Source organism: Cottoperca gobio, chromosome 11, assembly GCF_900634415.1.
Source record: "Cottoperca gobio chromosome 11, fCotGob3.1, whole genome shotgun sequence".
Taxonomy (NCBI): domain Eukaryota; kingdom Metazoa; phylum Chordata; class Actinopteri; order Perciformes; family Bovichtidae; genus Cottoperca; species Cottoperca gobio.
In genome coordinates, this window is record NC_041365.1 from 22035247 (window position 1) to 22055716 (window position 20470).

The following is a 20470-nucleotide window of genomic DNA, read 5'->3' on the forward strand; positions in this document are numbered from 1 at the left end:
ACAAATCTGGCTCAGTATCTTGTCTTCCAGAGCTGAACGAAAACAACATCATCAGAGAAATAATGGTTACCGGTCGAACTCATCACAGGAAATGATCGAGAAGAGAATTGTAATGGAACATTTCATGTCCATGTTAAATTCTTATTGTTTAATACTTGGTTAAATTAACTTCTGTCTTTCCCCATTATTTCCTTGTAACTTTATTTCTTCCCACCATATTCTCCTCTGTTTATCCCAAATGTCCCATCTCCCCCCCCCCCCTCTTTCTAACACCTGTAACTGTGGGAACTCTCACAGCTCTTCTCTACTCCCTTTCTTTGTGGGCCAACTGTGGCAATCTCCCCCCCCCCCCTTCTCCTTCCTGTCTTTAAAACACATGAACGCTCTCTTCATGGTTCTTCCTCACAGACTGCTGCACTCTGTGTGATGGATGATCCTTCTGTACAGAATAAATGCTCCAAAGACAAGTTCACTTCTCAAGAATCGTCATTTCAGTATTTTAGACTTCACTGGTCATTTGTTTAATGATTAAAACTTCCACGACAGAATTGTAAGAGGTGGCTGGATGAATAATAAAGTAGTAGTTGTGTTTGACATGTTTAATGCTACACTACAGAACTAAACATGATAATATGTTTGGAGTTTGTAATTCTTACTTTTTTGTGTAAAGCATAAACATGTTTTTGGTACAACAGTTTCCTGCCAGTGAGTCTGCTGTTAACTTTACTGTCGCCTTGTTTTGTGTCGCTTGTGTTTGAATGTTGAATTCTGCAACATGAATGTCATGCTGCATTAGCTGCTAGCACTTCCTGTTTACACAGTAAACATGGATACACAGACAACTATCACTGCTGAAAACAATTTCATTTGAATTTGATGATTTTGATGCACGATCTTTGATTTTTAGAAGATGGGAGATACTGAAAGCACTAGAAATACTACATTGTGGGTGATGTGTGTTCACATATCACTGACCTCTAAATATCTGGAAACATTCATTAATAAACATGCCGATGTTGCCAATAGTCAATGTGTGGTTGTGGTTTATCTGTGTGTGACATTGATTACTCACTGGGAAGTGTCCTGAAGTCATCTATGAGGTAGACGTGCTCTTCATCAGGATCAGAAGCAATAACATCCATCTGAGCCTTGAACTCTCCATATAGCGGGTCAGTCTTGTTCGCGACTCCTATCACAAACATCTCGATCCCCTCCTCGTGGGCCTCTGTTGCTGTTTCTTCAAACTGCATGACGTCACGTGGGTCGGCCTGCCCATCTGTTAAAACCACAGTCACTTTCCTCACACCGGGCCGCGAGGCCTGGAACAGCTGGTTGGCTCGATGAATGGCGCTACCCGTGAAGGTGCCCTCGCCGAGGTAAGGCATCTTCCTGACGGCGGCCTTGACGTCGTCCTGGCTGGCCTGCTGCTGCAGACTGACGACCACCTTGTCCACATGGCTGTAGAGCACCACGCCGATCCGACTGGCTTCTCGGCTCACCGTCACCCGGTCGATAAGAGCGTTCACAAAGTCCTTCACCAACTCAAAGTTTTCTGGTCCCACACTCTCTGAGCTGTCTACCACAAACACCAGCTCCAGGGGGCTCTGTCTGCACTTGAGACCACACCCTGGGCAAATATATCACAGATACATTTGAAATGTAAAGAAAACTTCAGCGGTGGATACAAAAACATCAACCATTGCAAAACAAAGCTTTGCTATCAGCACTATCTGTGTACAAATGAAAAGTTCTCAATTTACTCAACTTTATGTTACGTTCTAGTGGGAATGCATTATATCATAAGATATTTCTAATATTATTTCTACATCATGTGTTAGATACATTATCTCACAACTAAGCAAAAAAGGTTACAATTGAGTGAAGATTAGACGGCTGCAAACATGATTCAAATGTGTAATTTACCACAGATTTCTCTTATAATCCTGATGACCGCTTCTCTCTGTGTAGAGAAAAAAACAAGACAAAAAATAGGTTATAAAATATAAAACTCAGTGTGATTTGTGCCAGTCACTTTACTCACTGTCAGTCCTGGTGCTCCGATTTCTCCAGGTCTCCCCTATAAAATAAACTCAGATTAGGAAGTAGAACAATAACAAAGAGTTGGGATAATCTCTATAGGACAAGCACATGGTGACCTTGTGTAACTGGTTTCATCACTACCTGATCTATTTTCTTAAAATGTGCGAATCAGAAAAAACAATCAGTTGTAAGCTGCTAGTTTGTACCGAGTGCTGGAAGCTAGCGGTAGCAATATTTATCAAGTTCTCAAGTACATCTGCCGCCATTTTACCGACTCTTCAGTGACATGCGTACATCATGATGTAGTCGCTAATGCACTTTGTGACGTTTTTATTATTTTTATCAATACACTAATTTTTTCAGCTTAGACAAGGGTACAAAACCTTTTGTGATATTTCGACCTTTTCAAATTTCTTGTTTTCACGGTTTTTTTAATGCGCAAATTGAAAATTCCCATAAAAACCCATAAATTGTATTCACCATAAGAAAGTATTTATAGGATGGACGTAAATACAGCACAATTATCGCAGTAACTGTGATTTTATCTCCTGCTTGTCAGTATAAGCACCGTGCGTTGTCTCTTTTTTGCTCGCACGACTCTCAAAACTCAGAAATGTTCAAAGCTTACAAATAGGAACTTATTTTGTATTCACTTTCACCTCCTAATGAGGATAAATTGATGATCGTATTAGACTGAAAATGGCCGATACCAGATTTGATAAATTTAGAAAAAGAAACAACGTCCCAAAACAAATTATAGCTGACAAACACAGAACAGGAGCTGCTTAGGAGTTTTTATATAAACTATGAAGCATTTAAAAAAATAAATAAGATGTGACATGCGATGTTACCATCCGTCCAGTGGATCCAGGTTCTCCATATTCTCCCCTGTCTCCTTTCTTTCCCCGATCTCCAGAGTTGCCTCTGTCACCCTGTATGGACATGTGAAAGCACTCTGTATTACAGCACATTTGGAGCACTGGTATTCAGAGGCAACATGTCATGCAACCATTGGCACATGCAGAAGCTGTGTTGTTTGTACCTTCTCCCCTGGAATGCCATCTCCTGGTGCCCCGCGAGGACCCATTGGCCCCTGAAACCCAGGCTCTCCCTAGGAATACAGATGGATGTTGGTAAGCAAGACAAGGGTGTCATCAGCGTATCAACTTATCTTAAGACTGAAAGGGGACAATAATCATCATACAATAGAAGATAATGGATCAACATGTTCAGCTCCAACATAGCTGGGTATCTAACACATCATTGGTGACCAACATGATGCAGTTGGGATATACATGTATTTGTTATCCCATTGTTTTTGAATGACACCATACAAGCCTTGTCAAGTGTTTTTATTGCCTACCTTTGGTCCCTGGATGCCCTCTCCTGGAGGCCCTAGCAGTCCGGGTGGACCAAGCTGCCCTGTAGAGCCCTGGGAACACAAAACATCACAGCAATAAGGCTAAAAGCATTATGATATATAGAGTAAATGGTTTACAAAAACAATAGAGAGTGTTTAACTCCCTTCATACTGTACAAACACACTTACCTTCGGTCCATAAAGTCCAATTCCAGGAGGACCTGATGGTCCCGGCACGCCCGACAAGCCTCTGTCACCCTGACAAACAGACACAGCAAACATAGACTAAAAATACTTTCCACTACTTATCTATCTTATACAGCACTTTATGCACTTTGTTTTCTTTTGGTGTGGAAGCTGATGTCGGCCGTTAAAACTTCTTCCGTGAATCTTCTTCAGGTTTATAGTATGCTGTGGCTATTGTGTACAAATATTTCAAAATTGTTTTATATTTATGCACCAACGTTACCAGAGCAAATTCCAGAGCAAATTCCTTGTAGGTGAAAACCTACATGGCAATTAAAATTATTCTGATTCTGATATCCCATGAGCCTCAGCAAATGTCCCTCTGAGAGCCTTCCCTCACATCATGAATTCATGTAGTAACATTTGAGCCTCACCTTAGGTCCAGGTAGTCCTTTCCCTTCAGGTCCCAGCTCTCCTTGCACTCCTGGTAAACCTGGCAGCCCCTAATGATCAAAGATTTACACACCTGACTTTCTTATGCATTGAATTTGAGAATAATTCATTTCGGAGGACTGTTTCCTCTCACCTGTGGTCCTGGGATGCCATCTCCCTTCATTCCTGGCGGCCCCACAAGTCCAGTATTTCCTTTGTTACCCTGAAGGAGGAACAGGAGAACAGACCATATACATATTCTACTTTAACTATAAACTTTCAGTATGTCCAATATCATAAGTGCTTTATGTCTGCAAGCAAGAAGATATGTGACATCAGTGTGTATAACACTGCTATACGATGCATTTCATATTTGAAGCATGCTCCGCATTGTACAGAGGTGTGATATATATTTATACGCTGATTACTTCCTGTGTTCGTTACCTTCGGCCCAATGATTCCGACTCCATGTTCTCCAACAGGTCCAGCAGGTCCGACAGGCCCAGGAACTCCCTGGTATTTGGACAAGTGTACAATTATATATTAATACAAACTCTCCAAATTGTGTATCATAAGACTCCAAACGTAGTTGTGGTAAACAGATAAGTCATTGTTGTAAATGTCAAGGTACATTTACTTTAAAGCTCGTTATTCTGCACCTACCGTATGATTTGATCTAATGAAACAGAATAATCAAATATATATAAAGTAGATCATATTTGCTCCATCTCGATAAGCTACAACATTAAAATGCGGCATACATGTTAATGCATCTGTAATAGTAGTCCAATAATATAATATGTAAACACAAACAGACGGCTGAGATGAAGCAGGTATAAGAAGCTTTAGGTGTCTTTGTTGCAACAGTTGTGCACAAAAATGAGCCAGAATACCTTGTGACAGCCATCAGTTTGTGGTTGAGGTTACATAGAAGACTTCTTAAATTATGAAAAATGTACCATGCATTTTTAAATGTGTACATGCAAAAGATTATTTTTCTTTTATTTACCATCCAGGTCTTATTTTTTAGTAGTTGTGGACATCATCTCGCAGTGACGCACTTAATTACTGCTGTGCACGCAGTGACGATGATATAAGTCACGGTCAAACAGGAAGTGAGCAGCATCCTGTGGATATTATACTATATATTATGTTATATATGTGTATAATGGACACACTTGGTAATCATTTTAACATTAGTCTTCAATTTCTCTCTTGTTTTTGTTGCTCATGCTTCTTGTTGGACTCTAATGCCACACGTGACTCGATCACAGGACTAACTGGTCAGTCAGGGTTCTGCTTCTTTAAGGGTGTGTGTGCGGCACAAGTTGTCGTCACCTTTGATCCGGGTAAGCCCCGGCCGGCCGGTCCAGGTAGGCCCATCATTCCTAGACTCCCCGGCTCTCCCTGAACAAAGATGTCAGTAAAATACCAGCAGGTACAAAATCTTGTGATGAAAACATGTAAGCAAATGTGTGTGTGTGTGTGTGTGTGTGTGTGTGTGTGTGTGTGTGTGTGACAACACTTAGGTGGAACCTGTATTTCACATACCTTGGCTCCAGCAGGTCCAGCAGGGCCTGGAGACCCTGAGAGTCCTCTGGATCCACGGTCACCTCTGTCTCCCTGTGGAAACAATAAACATGACGTTACGTCTGCGACTGTAAGAAGTAAAGTTACATTTAAAAACATCTTTGCTCTCTAAAGTAAATACAATCTTTAATTAGCTGCTGTCTGTTCTTTATGATCTTCTGTGATTTTTAGATAATCACAAACACTCACTTCCTCCTTGTTTCTTAAACTTGTTTTTAATCTTGTGTTTTTAATCTTGTGTTTTTAAACTCGTGTTTTTAATCTTGTGTTTTTAATCTTGTGTTTCTTAAACTCGTGTTTTTAATCTTGTGTTTTAATCTTGTGTGTGTTGATTGTAATCCCTTGTGCTGCATTCCTTCTGCATTGTGTGCAGGATTTTTTTTTATATAAATAAGATAATTCATTCAATTATTTAACAAAATTATTGAATTAAGAATGAATAATCTGCTCAAGCAAAGCCACCAGGTAAACCTCCAAGAGATTGTAATAATACTTGAGCGCATAGCTGATTGTGGAATACCTTTTCTCCAGGGATGCCTTTCCCCGGTGCTCCCTCAAGGCCTCGCAGACCTGGCAACCCCGTCTCCCCCTAGAAACAGCAGATAAACAAACTTTTTAAAGTGGATCACAAGCTAGTCTGTGACACCTGTGAGTGCAGGCAGAGCATTAAGCAAGTCATTGTGTATGTTCTCTCTCTGAACTGTACTCAACCCATTTTACAAAATGTGACCTTTGACCTCCAGTCACTGGCTCACCTTAGGCCCAACAGCTCCATCCTCCCCAGGGATGCCAGGTATCCCAGCAGTCCCGTCCGGCCCCAGCTCCCCCTAGAAAACCACACATCAATGTAAAGCCTCCGTACCTCTGTTGCTGAACCGGCTTTATTCAAGTGGAGATTTGTTGTCTTACTTTTGCTCCAGGTTCACCAACACCCCTCCCTCCCTGAGATCCAGCCTCTCCGGGGAAGCCCTGGTCACCCTGCGGAGCAACACAAACAACTTAAAGATGCTAAAAGTGTTTTAACTGCTCCACAGGTGGTGTCAGGTAAATCTTAGCACGAAAAGGACCAATCACATCACAGTGTGCACACGGACTTCCTGCTTCGACCTACCACACTTAGTTTCACCTCGAAATTAAAGGGACAGAAAACCCAACATTAAACATATTCTAGAGCTCTTCGTCAATCTAGATAGTCTTGATGGGAGTGCTTGAGTGCTGGAGACATCAGACGTAGAGACGTCGGCCTTCTCTCTAAACTAGACGGCTTGTGGTGCTCAAAGCACCCAAATAAAATACATTTGACCAATGTGTCTTTCCAGAAGTCATGACCTGTTACTCAAGATAATCCACAGAGCTTGTTGTGAGCAGTTTCATGTAGGAACTATTTTCTCACTACCAAACTACATCCGCCAACCATATCACCACACAGAAGGAAGCGTGCATCTGCTCATGGACGAGATTTAAACGTTAATGGTGCTTCAGCTGTGACATCAGCTAGCTCAGCTCAGTACAGAAACCTTATGACCCGGCCGCCATGTTGAAAACAAAGCACTGCCCACCGGCCGGAGCAAACGTTCTCCTTTTACAGCTGAACAGTTCTTTAAAATATGTTTCTGGAAACATTTGAGGTGAGAAAAAGTAAAACAGTAGCAGAAACTTAATCATATTTGATCGGCGCTGTCGAATTTGACAGATCGATATTCACACGCAGTGATTGGCTCCTCTGCTCTGATTGGTTGTTTTTATTCAGGCGCGGTGGAATCTTACAAGCGAGGAGGCAGAGGAGCCGGATTTTAACAGATTATCTGTCTCGAGTGACAGTTTCAGAAAATATGACAAAAGGTTTTTCTTAATAAAGTTACCAACTGCAGCTTTACGTAAAGAATATGAGCATTCCTTAGCATGATCTCTCTGGAGTTCATTTAGCTAACACGAGCCGCCATCATCTCTGATCCGACAGAAATACAGTCCTGGATTAAGCAAGAGTGTGTTTTATGAATTCAGATACATTTCATTTTTAAATGTATTTCACGTGTCGCACCTTTAATAATATTAACGCCTCAGTGGAAACTGACCTTTGGTCCAACTATACCCAGTCCTGGAGGTCCTCTGGGACCAGAAGGCCCAGCTGGCCCTTGGTCCCCCTGAAGACACACAGACACATCTGGATTTAACACAAATAAAGTATAAATAGGGGGAGAAATAGTTTTCAGACACTTTCATTGGCCTTGCCTTTTCTCCTTGCATGCCTTCCCCGGGAAACCCCACCAAGCCCGGCAGGCCTTGGGCTCCTGTGTGTCCCTGAGGGTCAGACAGGCGAGAGGTGAGACAGGTCATCACACTTTACAGCATCACGTGTTTAACAATCATCCATACCTTATCCCCTTTGTACCCGACTCCTGGAGGTCCACGGCTGCCCTTCGGACCCTCGTAGCCCCTGGCACCCTGCAAGAAACACACTGGGGGGGTTAAGAGAGCAGGAAGGTCGAGAGGAATAACATCATCAAGACTCCAATCATAAAACCGTAATCTGAGTGATACATTTGAATATCACACACATCAATTCTGATCTGGTGGTTCCTCATTCTCTAAATGTCTGCGTGCATGTTATAGATAAAACACAACTTTAAAATGTGTACGATTCATTTATGTCTTGTTTATCTTTACAGTATAAACAGTGGAACTTAAAACAGATAGTGTTTATGTGTTTATGTGTTTATACAGTAAGTGATGCTAGTTTGCGACACTAATATGTCACATCTCAGACTGAATTAAATAAAGCATAAATAAAATGGCGGATTGTTCTGGAACTTACCTTTGACCCTGGAAGGCCCTCACCTGGAAACCCTGACGACCCGTGCATCCCTGACGGCCCTGCTGGACCCTAAACACACCCACATGTTGATCAATGTTCAATACTGAACAAACAGAGATTACGTTACTTCAGTGATCATGTACTGGAAGCACGCAGCAATAATACAAGGCCAGCTGTAAAGGGGCAGTTCAACACAAAACTCTTTCTTGTGTTTTTGAGATGTAACAGCTGGAGAAACATGGAAGTGTGTTTGTGCGACTCAAAGCACTGAACATGTCAGTTATTAACTCTGTGTGTTATCCAGAGTATATATACGGCATTATGCAGATAACATGCTGCAGCTTATTGTTTCCACCTTGTGAGTCTGTGTGTGTCATCATGGCAACATGTGCTCCTGCAGACACCAGCTGTAGAGGGAACTTTATACGTTTATATTTCTGTGGACAGATGTAGTCTCTATGGTGCAGGAAGCAGACAGGAAACAAGGTCCTCAAATGACAATCCATTCACCATTGTACCACCGGGGGGCAACAGGTTCATACAGTTGGTTTATGCCGTCTGAAAGCTGAAGATCCCAGGTTTCTAAATCAGTATAACGCATCTTCCATCACAGCTTTCTGTAACTACTCCACATGTTCGCCCCTGAGTAACATGTCTCTGTCCCAAAAGAGAAAAAGAGAACACCCAGACATATTCAGAGATAATATCTGAATTGTTTTGAACCCACGTGATATTAGTGACAATATCTGGGCTGTAAAAGCCGTTTGTGTAGACTCTCTTGGTGAACTCACCGGTGTCCCGGGTTCACCCACACCCACCGGTCCTGGAGGACCTGGCCTGCCTTGGTTCCCCCTGTCACCCTGAAAGGTTGACGGATTAGAGATGAAGTGAAACGTACACAAGACATCGTGTTCTTCCTGCAGGCAAAATGTTCCGTATTTAATCAAATACCTTAGGACCGGGGAACCCAATGCCGTTATCTCCAGGAGGTCCGTGTGCACCCCTCAGACCTCGGTCGCCCTTTTAGGGAAGAGAAATACACTTAAAAATGTGCCAATAACTTTATGAATAAGATGATTTACTTGATATATTTGAAACTGGACTGTCAGTGTTCTTACTTTAGGTCCAGACTTCCCCTCTGGACCCTGGTCTCCAGCTCCTCCCCTGGCTCCCTGACAGCAGCAGAACAGGAAGTAAATACACAAAGTTATTAATAACATAAAAGGAATTTGAATAACTACTCTGAAAAGTGTGTCTCTTCTCTGATACACGGATCCCTCACCGGCTTCCCACTGACGTCCCCGTGGTTACTGAGAGTATCTTTAAACGCATACACAAGTACTGATATACATATGAGTTATTTAATATGAGACTGTGCAGCACAACCAGACATGTGGTCTTCTTTATTCCACACGTTTTTATTCCTCGTGAAGACCTGGTGCTGAAGATGCTCTATAACTAAAGATGGTACTTCCTGTCTCCTGAGTGGTCTGATGTATTTATATTTATTTTGCATATTTTTTGTGAACGTTAGCTTAATTTAGCTTTAACTTTTGATTGATTTTGTTTTGCTAACGTTGACGCTCTGTTTTGTAAGATCTCGCAAGAGTTTGTTGCTGAGACAAATCAGACGAACAAAGTAAACGTTCTGGCAAATTCCAGCGTAGCGTCAGAATGTACGGAAGATTTGTTTGCTTGTGAAAAACGGGTCCAATATTTACTTTGGTGACCATTGGAATCAGTAATCTGTGCTCATGTGCCCCTCCCAAATGTATGCTGAAACCCCTGTGACACAGATACAGAAAATTAACTCTGTGCGTCTCCTTTCTAAATCTTCTCTGCTGGCGCCTACATTACCCACAATGCAACTCGGCCAACCACCAGAGATTTGTCTGTGTTATGTTAGTAGCAGCTTTGTAACAGCAGAGATGAACTACCTGTAATATGATGTTAAAGCTGACAGGACTTCATCAGATGATCATTTGTGAAGCTTTTGAGCCAATTTATCAACTTCATGAATATTTAGTCTTAATTCTGATGATATTCTTTGATGTTTGATTTCAAAGCATACATTACTGATCTCTATATGTTATAAGATATCATTTGATACAGTTTAAACCACTTATATTCACTTTAATCACAGAACATCGTTTGTTAACTTTTATTCTTGAAGGTTTTCTGGTCACAATTTTTTATCTGTTTTGATGTTTTGACATTTTTGACTCGATCGATGTGTTGCTTTATTACTTTATTATGTTTTATTCACTTTAATTGAACATTTTTGTATTTCACTGTTCAGCTTCATTTACTGGTTTATATTGTTTTTAATGATTCTACCGACTGAGAACTTTCACTGCACCTATTCAGCTGAACATGTAATTAGCATTAACTAAATAAAAACTGGTAAATATTATTTATACAGTCGCTGCTGTAAGATTTGTTATGATCCTGGATTTTATTTTTTCTGTTTCCTGTTTTATTTTGTAAGTAAATGTCTGGTTTTCACTTCCTGCCTTTGTGTGTTTCCCTCCAGTTTTGATTGGCCCTGCAGCCGCCTGTCCTCTGCACACCTGCACTTCATCTCCTCATCAGATTAGTTTGTATTTAAATCTGGTTTTCTCTTCGTTGTTGGATCCGTGTGTGTTTGTTATGTGGTGCCGGCACCGAACCTTGCTGCACTCTTCATGACATGATAGTTAAACTAAATGAACACTCCCAGAGAGGTCACGATATTTGTTGGTTATAACGATATTTGCATAAATAACCAACACAGGTACAGGATGTGAAGTTTAGGCTTCAGGAAGTAGACCCTTCAAACAACCATTAATATATATTATATATATATATATATATATATATATATATATATTATAATCCTGTACTGTACTGAGAGGCTGAACTGGGCTTTTATACTGCAGCTCCAGGCTAAAGAAATACATGGGATTTGTATTAAATGGGCCAAAACATGAAGAAAAATAAATCTGTAACAACTGTAAATTGAGATCATTTCATAATTTGAAGTCGTTATCTGGTCAAACATTCCAGTAGTTTCAGGACTAGTGGACACTGATACTGTGCTGGTGAACACTTTGGTGTTCCAGGTCTATGAATACACTTCTCACTGTGTGTAGGAACATTTCATGGGAACTAGAGACAGATCAGAAGGACGTGAAACCTAAACGACGATGGCAACAAGCATTTAACAAGACAGGGAATAGATAACATGTGCCCAAATCCTAATCCTCTGGGACAACGTCTGCTCAAAGACCACAACCAAACAAACCAAACAAGCAAGCTTTGATTCCCCGCTTTGGAAAAGCTACATTAGGCGGGGATAAGACCTAATCCACAGCTCACATTCCACAAGTGCAGAGCAGGAGATGGACTCCGAGTGTGGAGCTTTCCCCTCCAGCACTGATTGTTTCAGCGCGGATGTGGGGAGACACAGGAATCTGTCAATTTGACCACACACCCGTTCAGGTATGGAGGCTCCTGCACATAGAGTTCTCCTACATTTAGACAGTGAAACATGACTCTGTGTTAGAATATAATACAACGTGTTAATTAGTGAGCTTCAGAGATGTTGGGTGTATTTTTGAACGTTGGTCCGAGCCGAGTTTCCAATGAGGTGTGAAAGACAGAAAACTTTAATAATCTAACTAAATGAGAGGAGACGTGTCCATGTCGCCGGCTGATAAAATCCTTAAATGATTGTGTTGATGGCGAACAAGCTATAAGATAAGGTTCGTGTGGATGAACAAATTAAAGAATTAAAAGCAGCTGTGTGTGTTTGTGTTCTAAATAAAAGACAAATAAAACCTGTTTCTCAATCTGTACTTTAGTTTAGCATTTATCCAAAGTGTCTAAGCTTTATGCTAAGCTACGCTAACCACAACCTGACTCCAGCTCTGTACAAACATATGATAACGAATGTATTTTCCCAAATATTGAACAAATCCTGTCGTTTCTTCTCAGTTGGTTTGTTAGATTATTATACTAACATATTGCATGTTATACGATATCAGTAAATATAAAAAGCAACATGGTGGTTACAGTGTGTGTGTGTGTGTGTGAGTGTGTGTGTGTCTCTTTCCATTCCTACATTGCAATGCCCTCCATGTAAAACTCATACAAGCTGCTGTGGTGATGAAACGTTAAACACTTCACCTGTTCTCCTCTTGGGCCTCGTGGGCCGGGAGGTCCAGCTGCAGCCTGAGGAAAGACATTAATATAATATCTTTATATTTACACACAGAAACAAAGTCAAAATATTGATCAAATAAATGATGAAACCTACTTGTTCTCCCTTTTTCCCGGGGACACCACATTCACCCTGTTCTCCCTAGAACATACAACCAGTAACGATACAGGTAAGTGTGTGTGTGGGGTTTCATACGTCCAAATCAAAATGCATAGAAATACTTAACACTACTGTTTCCCCTGGATTCAGCGGTGGTGAATTAATCATGAATAAACAGTTTATTTTGCAAGGAATAATAGAATAGTACATACCCTTTCCCCTTTGCTGCCCAGTCGCCCCTGTAGAGAGGGAGATGCTAATTAAACTTTACATCAGAAAGACGTGAGACAGTTGACTGTCCACCAACAATCATGTTACAGAACGTCAACCAACATCCACTCGAATGTTTAGCTGTATTATCATTTTATGTATTTAAAACAAAACAGATTTAATCTAAATAGAGTCGGGTGATATGGAGAATATCTTTGTTTATCGATATTGCAAATATATTGTAAGATTGGCCATTAGTGCTTTCACAAAATATTTACACAATGAGTCTTTATTGTAGTTTAGAAAGAGAGACAGGAAACGTGGACACGACACCCAACACGTGGGCCGGATATGAACCCTGCTGCTGCGGGGGACAAGGACGCAGCCACAACTAGCTATTTCCAACTTTTTCCAGTCATTATGCTAAACTAGGCTAATTACCTCGAGCCTCCAGTACTTAATGCATAGATTAATCTTAATCTTCTCATCTCAGTTTTGTAAAGAATGCGAATAAATGTCCCAAAATGTTACACGAAGTGTGAATGAGATATAACCTGGAACCTGAGAAGAAGTCAAATCAGTCAGAAAGAACCGTTTTATTTAACAGTACAGTGTTTCATTTTAAATTAAAAGGCCAAACATATTCCATGTGGGGTTCCGTCTCTGCTTCTCAGACTAGAGCATAACAGAATACCGTACTAAGATGTACAGCTTGACGAGAAATTTCGGAAAATATTTGATGATTACCTCAAGGCCCTCCATTCCTGGACGTCCGTTAATGCCCGGTTCCCCCTACAGTGACCGAGCGCAGACAAAACAGCACATCAAACTCACTTCATGGATTCTTTCTGTTACCAGCGCTGGATTAAGTAGACAATAGAGACTTACACGAAATCCCTTTAGACCTGGAGCGCCATCAGACCCCGGCTCGCCTGGTTTCCCCTGGATGAAAGAAAAGGGAGAGATTGTGCAGAATGAGAATATGTGGGCCCCTTTTTAGTTTGGACTCTGTGTATGTATAGGCAAAGGTGAGACAGGGCATTCTCAGTGCGACCTGTCTGTAACCCCCGTCCAACAAAAACCTCCACCTCTGTGCAGCAGATCTTCTCAGCCTGTGTGTTTGCTCACGCTTAATCTTCCATCGTTGACCTTTGCTTCTTCCCAAGGGCCTCTCTACCCGTGAAAACAGCCCTTTCAGATGGACCTGCACCACCTGCTACACTTACATTGTGGGAAACATTTCCTGCTCTGTCACATCCTTTCCCTGTAGTGCTCTGAATGCAGGCCAGATGCACCTGCTGGTGGAGGCCCCCAGTCCGGGGGTGCTGAGGCTGGGAGAATCCAGGGATAACAAGCCAGTGTGTGAGGCTTACTGCACACTGTGTAGCTGACAGGGCCAGGTATCGCTGCTCCACCTAAACATGTATCGACTGAAATAACCCACGACCCAGTAGCACCGAAACTTCTCCAAGCAAATGATACCTGCATTAGATTTCTTGTACCCAGATAAAAAAAAGACTATTTCCACAGTTTTGCTCACGGCAAACATTCTTCGATTTAATGTGACTACAGCAGCTACAAACCAAATACTGGTATATAAAGTTTACTGGTGTCGGTCTCACTTTAAGCGTACTCGTAATGTCATTTCTTGTGCAGTACACTGCTAAAGAAATAGTGTCAAATTACCCAAAGGTCTGTAGAATATCAGTTCAGCAGCTCATTCCAGTTACTCTCATGAGAAAGTGTAGAAAAGGTTGACCTGCTATGGGTCAATGGATCAGCTTGTCTTGGCTCAACGTTGGTGTGACTGGTCAATTGGTCTGTCTGTCTGTTTTGAATGTTATCAGCCCATTAAATGGTCTTTATCAGTTCTTATCACGACCAGTCTAATGGTTGAAATGGGGCAAAATGGGCAATCTGCACCTCCCTGCACGTCACAAAAGTGAGACTTAGACTTTCAGGCCTCATGGTTCATTGAGGATGATTGATACTAGGGCTGGACAGTATTAGTCTATTAATCTATGTCCACAACGTTTTGATTAAACAATCCCAATTCAAGCTCCGCTTTTTCACAACATGGTTGATTTTGAGCTTTGGATGTATTCCTCAGAGCTACTAAGATCACAACAGATCCATCTCCATTCTCTCATGAAGACCATGTTGTGTATGGTTGAGGTCCAGAAATTGTTAAGTTAGTGGACTTTGAGTTGGTAGTTTTATACCGTGAAAAATGTTTGGCAGCTCTTGGAAAAGCTCGTCGATGGACCTTAAGTTGAGATCGTTTGTCAAATGATTGTTTCCAGGGTCAGGAACTCTAAACTCTATGTTGCCTGCCCGAGAGTGCGAAATAATAACTTTGCAGAACCAGAATCATTCTGTGAGCCCAGTTGTACGCGTGTCCGCCGCACCGTAAACAATATTGAACAAAACAATGATCTACCCAATCACATGTTGGAACGTGGGAGAATGGGTCATGCAGGGAATGTTCCCATTTATAGGCGTAGGTGCAGTCGCTAAAGAAGTAGAGCCGCTGGGAACTTATGAAATTCATCAACGTTACCTCTAAAGTCACGGATGCAATTAGAGTACAGCTTACTGCAGTACGCCAGGACAGCATTAGATCTACTGATGGCTAGTACTGGGTACTGGGGGGGGGGGGGTGCAGTCTGTTTGCTGCACTGACATTCCTGATGATGATGCGGATGACCACATGATCCAGGAGGGTATAAAAAAACATGACACAAATTGTCCATGATTTAAACAACAGACACTCTCCTGGTGGCTGATGGGACTCCCTTTTCTCTGGGTACAGGGGGCTCACCATCAGACTCCTCTGCCCGGCAGCAATAATACTCACTGTTCTGACTATCATCTTCTGTTGTGTAACTCCCTGCGCCCGTACCTTGATCACACGTACCATAGATGGCACACACCTTTTTAAAACATGCCACTGATGCTAAACACATGACTCCAGACCAACTGGACTCACCTGAGTCTGATTCTGACGTCTCATCTGACACATACGAGGACAACTTGTTTAGATAACCTAAATGAACTATGATGTAATAACCTCCCCGCTTGCTTTTTGAACTCTCAGACACAGTCCTGAACAAAAACAGCCACTTGCACACACACACTTTCTTTTCATCCAGCCCATGATGACCACGTCTAGATCTGTGTGAAGTTCTAGCGTTGATGTTCTAACGCCTGTGATGAAATTGTACATATATATTCTTGTTGTTTGATCAATAGAATGATCAAAAGGGAGGAATGTAATGGAACATTTCATGTCCATGTTAAATTCTTATTGTTTAATACTTGGTTCAATGAACTTCTGTCTTTCCCAGCACATCTCTGTAACGGTATCTTATTCCCACCCTTTCTTCTGGTGTTTATCCCAAAGATTCACCCATTTGGGATAAACACCAGAAACACCAGAATCTTCTCCCCCCCCCCACTTTTATCTTTGTTCTTCCTCACGCAGACTGCTGCACTCTGTATGATTGATGATCCAAAGAATAAATACTCCAAAGACAAGTTAACAAGAATCTTCACTTCAGTATTTTAGACTTCACTGGTCATTTGTATTAAAACTTTCCCTCACAGTCGGTTAAGATTTAGTGAGTTTTATTCATAACGCTTATATTCAGACTTCGATGATACTTGTTTTTGTCGACCCTCTATCAGCAGCATTGTGTCCCCGCTTGTGAAACAAAAGAAATGTCAGGTAGTACATTTAATACAACACATTACAGGTCAGTAGTGCAGCATGAGGTTAATGAACATACTATAATACACTCACCGGGTTTCCAGTGTGACCCCGCTCCCCCCGCTCACACAGACAGGTCTTTGGCTGTGGGCACTGAAATACAAACATGAAGAATAGACAGAAAAATAAACACAATAATCCACAATGTGCTTTAGATACGAGGCAAAAAAAAGAAAAATGCTCCGTTTTGCCTAAAACAATATTAATATTAATAATAATAATACAGAAAATAATGATGTGAGTACACGGGGATGATATTAGTTAAACACGTCATAGTACTTACCCCAGTTTTGACAATTGTGTTCTGAAAGAAAAAAAGACATTTTGACAATTACTCATATTCCAATCCTGCAGAACTCACAAACTGGGACCAACAGAACAACACACTTATGTTTCATATCCAGACATTTATTTATACATTTATACGCAGAGTTTTCATTGGTTTCATGGTTTATTATTAACATATTGTGTGTATCTTTGAGGCCTAACAAACTCATCACATTTCATTCCTCATATAACATTTGGAATCTTTTATTGTCTTCTTTGTTGAACTACTTCCTGCCACAGCCACATGTTCTCATTGAAATGAATGAGGAGGGGGCATCAGTGCCATCGGTGCTCTGAATGTGTTACAGACAGCACACTGTGTGTATATATAATCCTACACCATGCAAATATATTTCGTCTGTTTTAAAGGAAATCTTGACCATCAAAATGATCTTTTGTACGTCAGTTATTCTCAACGTGTTGGCGAGTGGTTGATGTACAAAGGGACATTACATTTATTTAGTATGTTCGATCTGACTTTTAAAAGGGATGCGACCCGAACACACACTGACCAGTTCATTGAAGAGTCTGTCGTCCAGCTGCTTGTCAGTGAGGCTGAGGAGGTTCTGCTGCGGGGGGGCGCTGGCGATGGATCTGAGTCTGGCGCCCATGGGCCCGTCCTTTGGCAGGTCCGACAGCCTGATGGTGAACACCCGGATGTTGTGCTGTTTGGCCTCAGCAGCAGCTGTCACAGCGCTGGGGCTGCGCGGGTGGTCCGCTCCATCCGTCATCAACAGCGCCACCCTCAGGCTGCTGGAGGACGTCTCGCGGTCGAACACCTGGGTGGCGTTGGTGATGCCGTAGGCGGAGTAGGTGCCATGGCCGATGAAGGCCATGGAGGCCACGCGGCTCTGGAAGACGTCCAGGTCCTGCCAGTCTCTGAAGTTGTGCTCCACTGACACAGTGCTGCTGTACTGCAGGGCGGCGAGGCGCAGCCGCAGGCGCCAGCCGGCCGACTGCAGTTGCATGAGCTTCGTGCTGAAGCGCAGGATGAAGTTCTTCTGCTGCTCAAACAGCAGAGATTTGGCTTTCTCTGAACTGTCCACGATGAACATGATCTCCACCGGACAGATCAGGGCTGGGCAGAGACAGAAACCAGCAGGTGCTTAACACTTCTTTATATCCTGCACATTTCACAAGGTTTAGGTAACTACTGACTATCTGGTGTGAAGTACGGTCAACAGAGGATGCTTTTACACCTCTAATCTTTCATCTTTGGCTTCTTCCTGGATAAAAACCCTTTTGGTCAATGAAAACACATGTTGAAAACTAATGAGTGGATTCAACAGAACGTTACCAACATTGGTGCTGCCAATATTATGGGATCATATTAAAGGGATAGTTTGGATTGTTTAAAGTGGGGTTGTATGAAGTACTTCTCCATCGTCAGTGTATCACCTCCAGTAGATGACGGTCGACAGGCTTCAAGTTTGTAGAAGCAGACAGGAGTGACAGCAGGAAGCTGAGCAGTGTACAGAATAAAGTGTATTTAGAATACGTTCACTGCTTTACTTTGCTGTCAGTCAGCATTTCTGACGGGAACTGAAGCTTTTATCTCTGCTTTCTTTAAAGCCACCAAGCTCCATTGACAAAAGCAGTAATTTTACATCACAGAACACAGGAGCTGCAGGTCCACAGCTGCCTTCATCTGTTAGTTAGTTTGTGTTATTGAGATTCCGGATTAAACCTTTAAAACATCAAAGTCACACAAGAACACAAACTGACTAACAGAGGCCGCTGTGGACCTGCAGCTCCTGTGTTCTGTGACGTAAGATTACTGCTTTTGTCAATGGAGTCTGGTGTGTTTGTAGAGCGCAGAGTTCCCGTCAGAAAGGCTGACTGACAGCAAAGTAAAGCAGTGAAATATTCTAAATATAACATTCAGACTGATACTGATTTCTTTAGGTGTCTGAAATACGTCCACAGCTGAACATCGTTTAGCTTCCTGCTTCCTGTCTGATACTCCAAACTGCATCTCCTGCAGATAAAACAGTGACTGTGAGAACCTCTTACAACCTTACCTCACATAATCTGAACTTTGATGTATTACTTAACTGCTCTTATATTTAAGATGAGCAACAAGAATGAGATGTCATGAGTTTACAATAACATACTGAGATTAGTTTTCTACTCTTAAAAATCGACTCAGCGTTAGAGGGGATTAAAATATGGAATTATTTTGTATTTTTCATTGTAGAAAGAAACCAGGTTAAACAGGTAAAACAGCTGCTGGTGGTATCAGGTTGTCCACATGCCACCACAGTGCTTGTTAAGCACGATACACTCTGCTGTCACTGATAGTGTCACAGAAACACACTTTAAATGCAGTTACAAGCTATTAACTGATTGTAAGTCATTTAACACACATGCTTGTGACAGACCATAAGAGGACCTCTGTACTGTAAGATTTAAAACTTACTTTTGACCTCATTAATGATGACCTGGTTATCGTCTCTCTGTCCTTTCCTCCTCCTGTGTTGACCTCTGGTTGGACTCGACAGCGTTAAAGTGAGGATCAGAACCTTCAGGAGCCACGACATCGTCATCGCTCAGCTGCTTCGCCTGGAAACAGAAGATCACAGCATTAGTGGTGAGCGACGCTGCCGTGGGGCTTAACGATGTGCAGCATCCGTCACACGAACACAAGAGGGAGACAACACGGCTCACCGTCTCCAGCGTCCTCCACTCACACAACACAGATAGTGCTGCTGGACATGACCTCGACGGCTACACCTGCTTTTACCAACGACTGCTACTGTGCATGTGTTACTATGTGCTGCGGCCATGGACGGATTATGAGACGATGGTCCCCTGAGCTCAGACATGTAGAGACGTTGTAAGTGTCTTCGTCACTTCCCAACAACACGTGTGAGCAGTAACTTCACACAGCTCAGCAATATTACAAGATATATCAAATATTAAATCAATATTGAGATGTGACGAGATAACAAGTCATTTTGTGACCAAACGGATCTCTTGTTTCGCTTTAAGCCACTGACTCATCAGATTACTGAAGATTATTATCTCATACTAAGACTGATACTAATACTGATACTGATACTGATACTAATACTGATACTGATACTGATACTAATACTGATACTGATACTGATACTGATACTGATACTAATACTGATACTGATACTGATACTGATACTGATACTGATACTGATACTGATACTGATACTGATACTGATACTGATACTATACTGATACTGATACTAATACTGATACTGATACTGATACTGATACTAATACTGATACTGATACTGATACTGATACTGATACTGATACTGATACTAATACTTATACTGATACTGATACTAATACTGATACTGATACTGATACTAATACTGATACTGATACTGATACTGATACTAATACTTATACTGATACTGATACTAATACTGATACTGATACTGATACTAATACTGATACTGA

General features: G+C 41.7%; 1 protein-coding gene across 1 annotated transcript in view; it reads right to left on the reverse strand.

Annotated features, from left to right (window-relative positions):
* Positions 1-19569, reverse strand: part of col28a1a (collagen, type XXVIII, alpha 1a) — a 21220-nt gene extending 1651 nt beyond the window's left edge. The window contains exons 1-32 of the mRNA XM_029443746.1: positions 19449-19569; positions 17508-18107; positions 16972-17006; positions 16736-16795; positions 13822-13875; positions 13681-13725; positions 12936-12962; positions 12721-12765; positions 12591-12635; positions 9542-9595; positions 9375-9443; positions 9215-9283; positions 8424-8492; positions 7985-8053; positions 7841-7909; positions 7684-7752; positions 6518-6586; positions 6364-6435; positions 6129-6197; positions 5570-5641; positions 5357-5425; positions 4463-4531; positions 4173-4241; positions 4021-4089; positions 3590-3658; positions 3404-3472; positions 3083-3151; positions 2892-2972; positions 2042-2077; positions 1924-1960; positions 1073-1627; positions 1-32 (exon numbers count right to left, since the gene is read on the reverse strand). The exon at positions 1-32 is cut by the window's left edge and continues 99 nt beyond it. Coding sequence (XP_029299606.1) covers positions 1-32; positions 1073-1627; positions 1924-1960; positions 2042-2077; positions 2892-2972; positions 3083-3151; positions 3404-3472; positions 3590-3658; positions 4021-4089; positions 4173-4241; positions 4463-4531; positions 5357-5425; positions 5570-5641; positions 6129-6197; positions 6364-6435; positions 6518-6586; positions 7684-7752; positions 7841-7909; positions 7985-8053; positions 8424-8492; positions 9215-9283; positions 9375-9443; positions 9542-9595; positions 12591-12635; positions 12721-12765; positions 12936-12962; positions 13681-13725; positions 13822-13875; positions 16736-16795; positions 16972-17006; positions 17508-18107; positions 19449-19569 — 3006 coding nt within the window. The remainder of the gene's footprint in view (positions 33-1072; positions 1628-1923; positions 1961-2041; positions 2078-2891; positions 2973-3082; positions 3152-3403; positions 3473-3589; positions 3659-4020; positions 4090-4172; positions 4242-4462; positions 4532-5356; positions 5426-5569; positions 5642-6128; positions 6198-6363; positions 6436-6517; positions 6587-7683; positions 7753-7840; positions 7910-7984; positions 8054-8423; positions 8493-9214; positions 9284-9374; positions 9444-9541; positions 9596-12590; positions 12636-12720; positions 12766-12935; positions 12963-13680; positions 13726-13821; positions 13876-16735; positions 16796-16971; positions 17007-17507; positions 18108-19448) is intronic.
* Between the last annotated feature and the right edge of the window lie 901 nt (positions 19570-20470).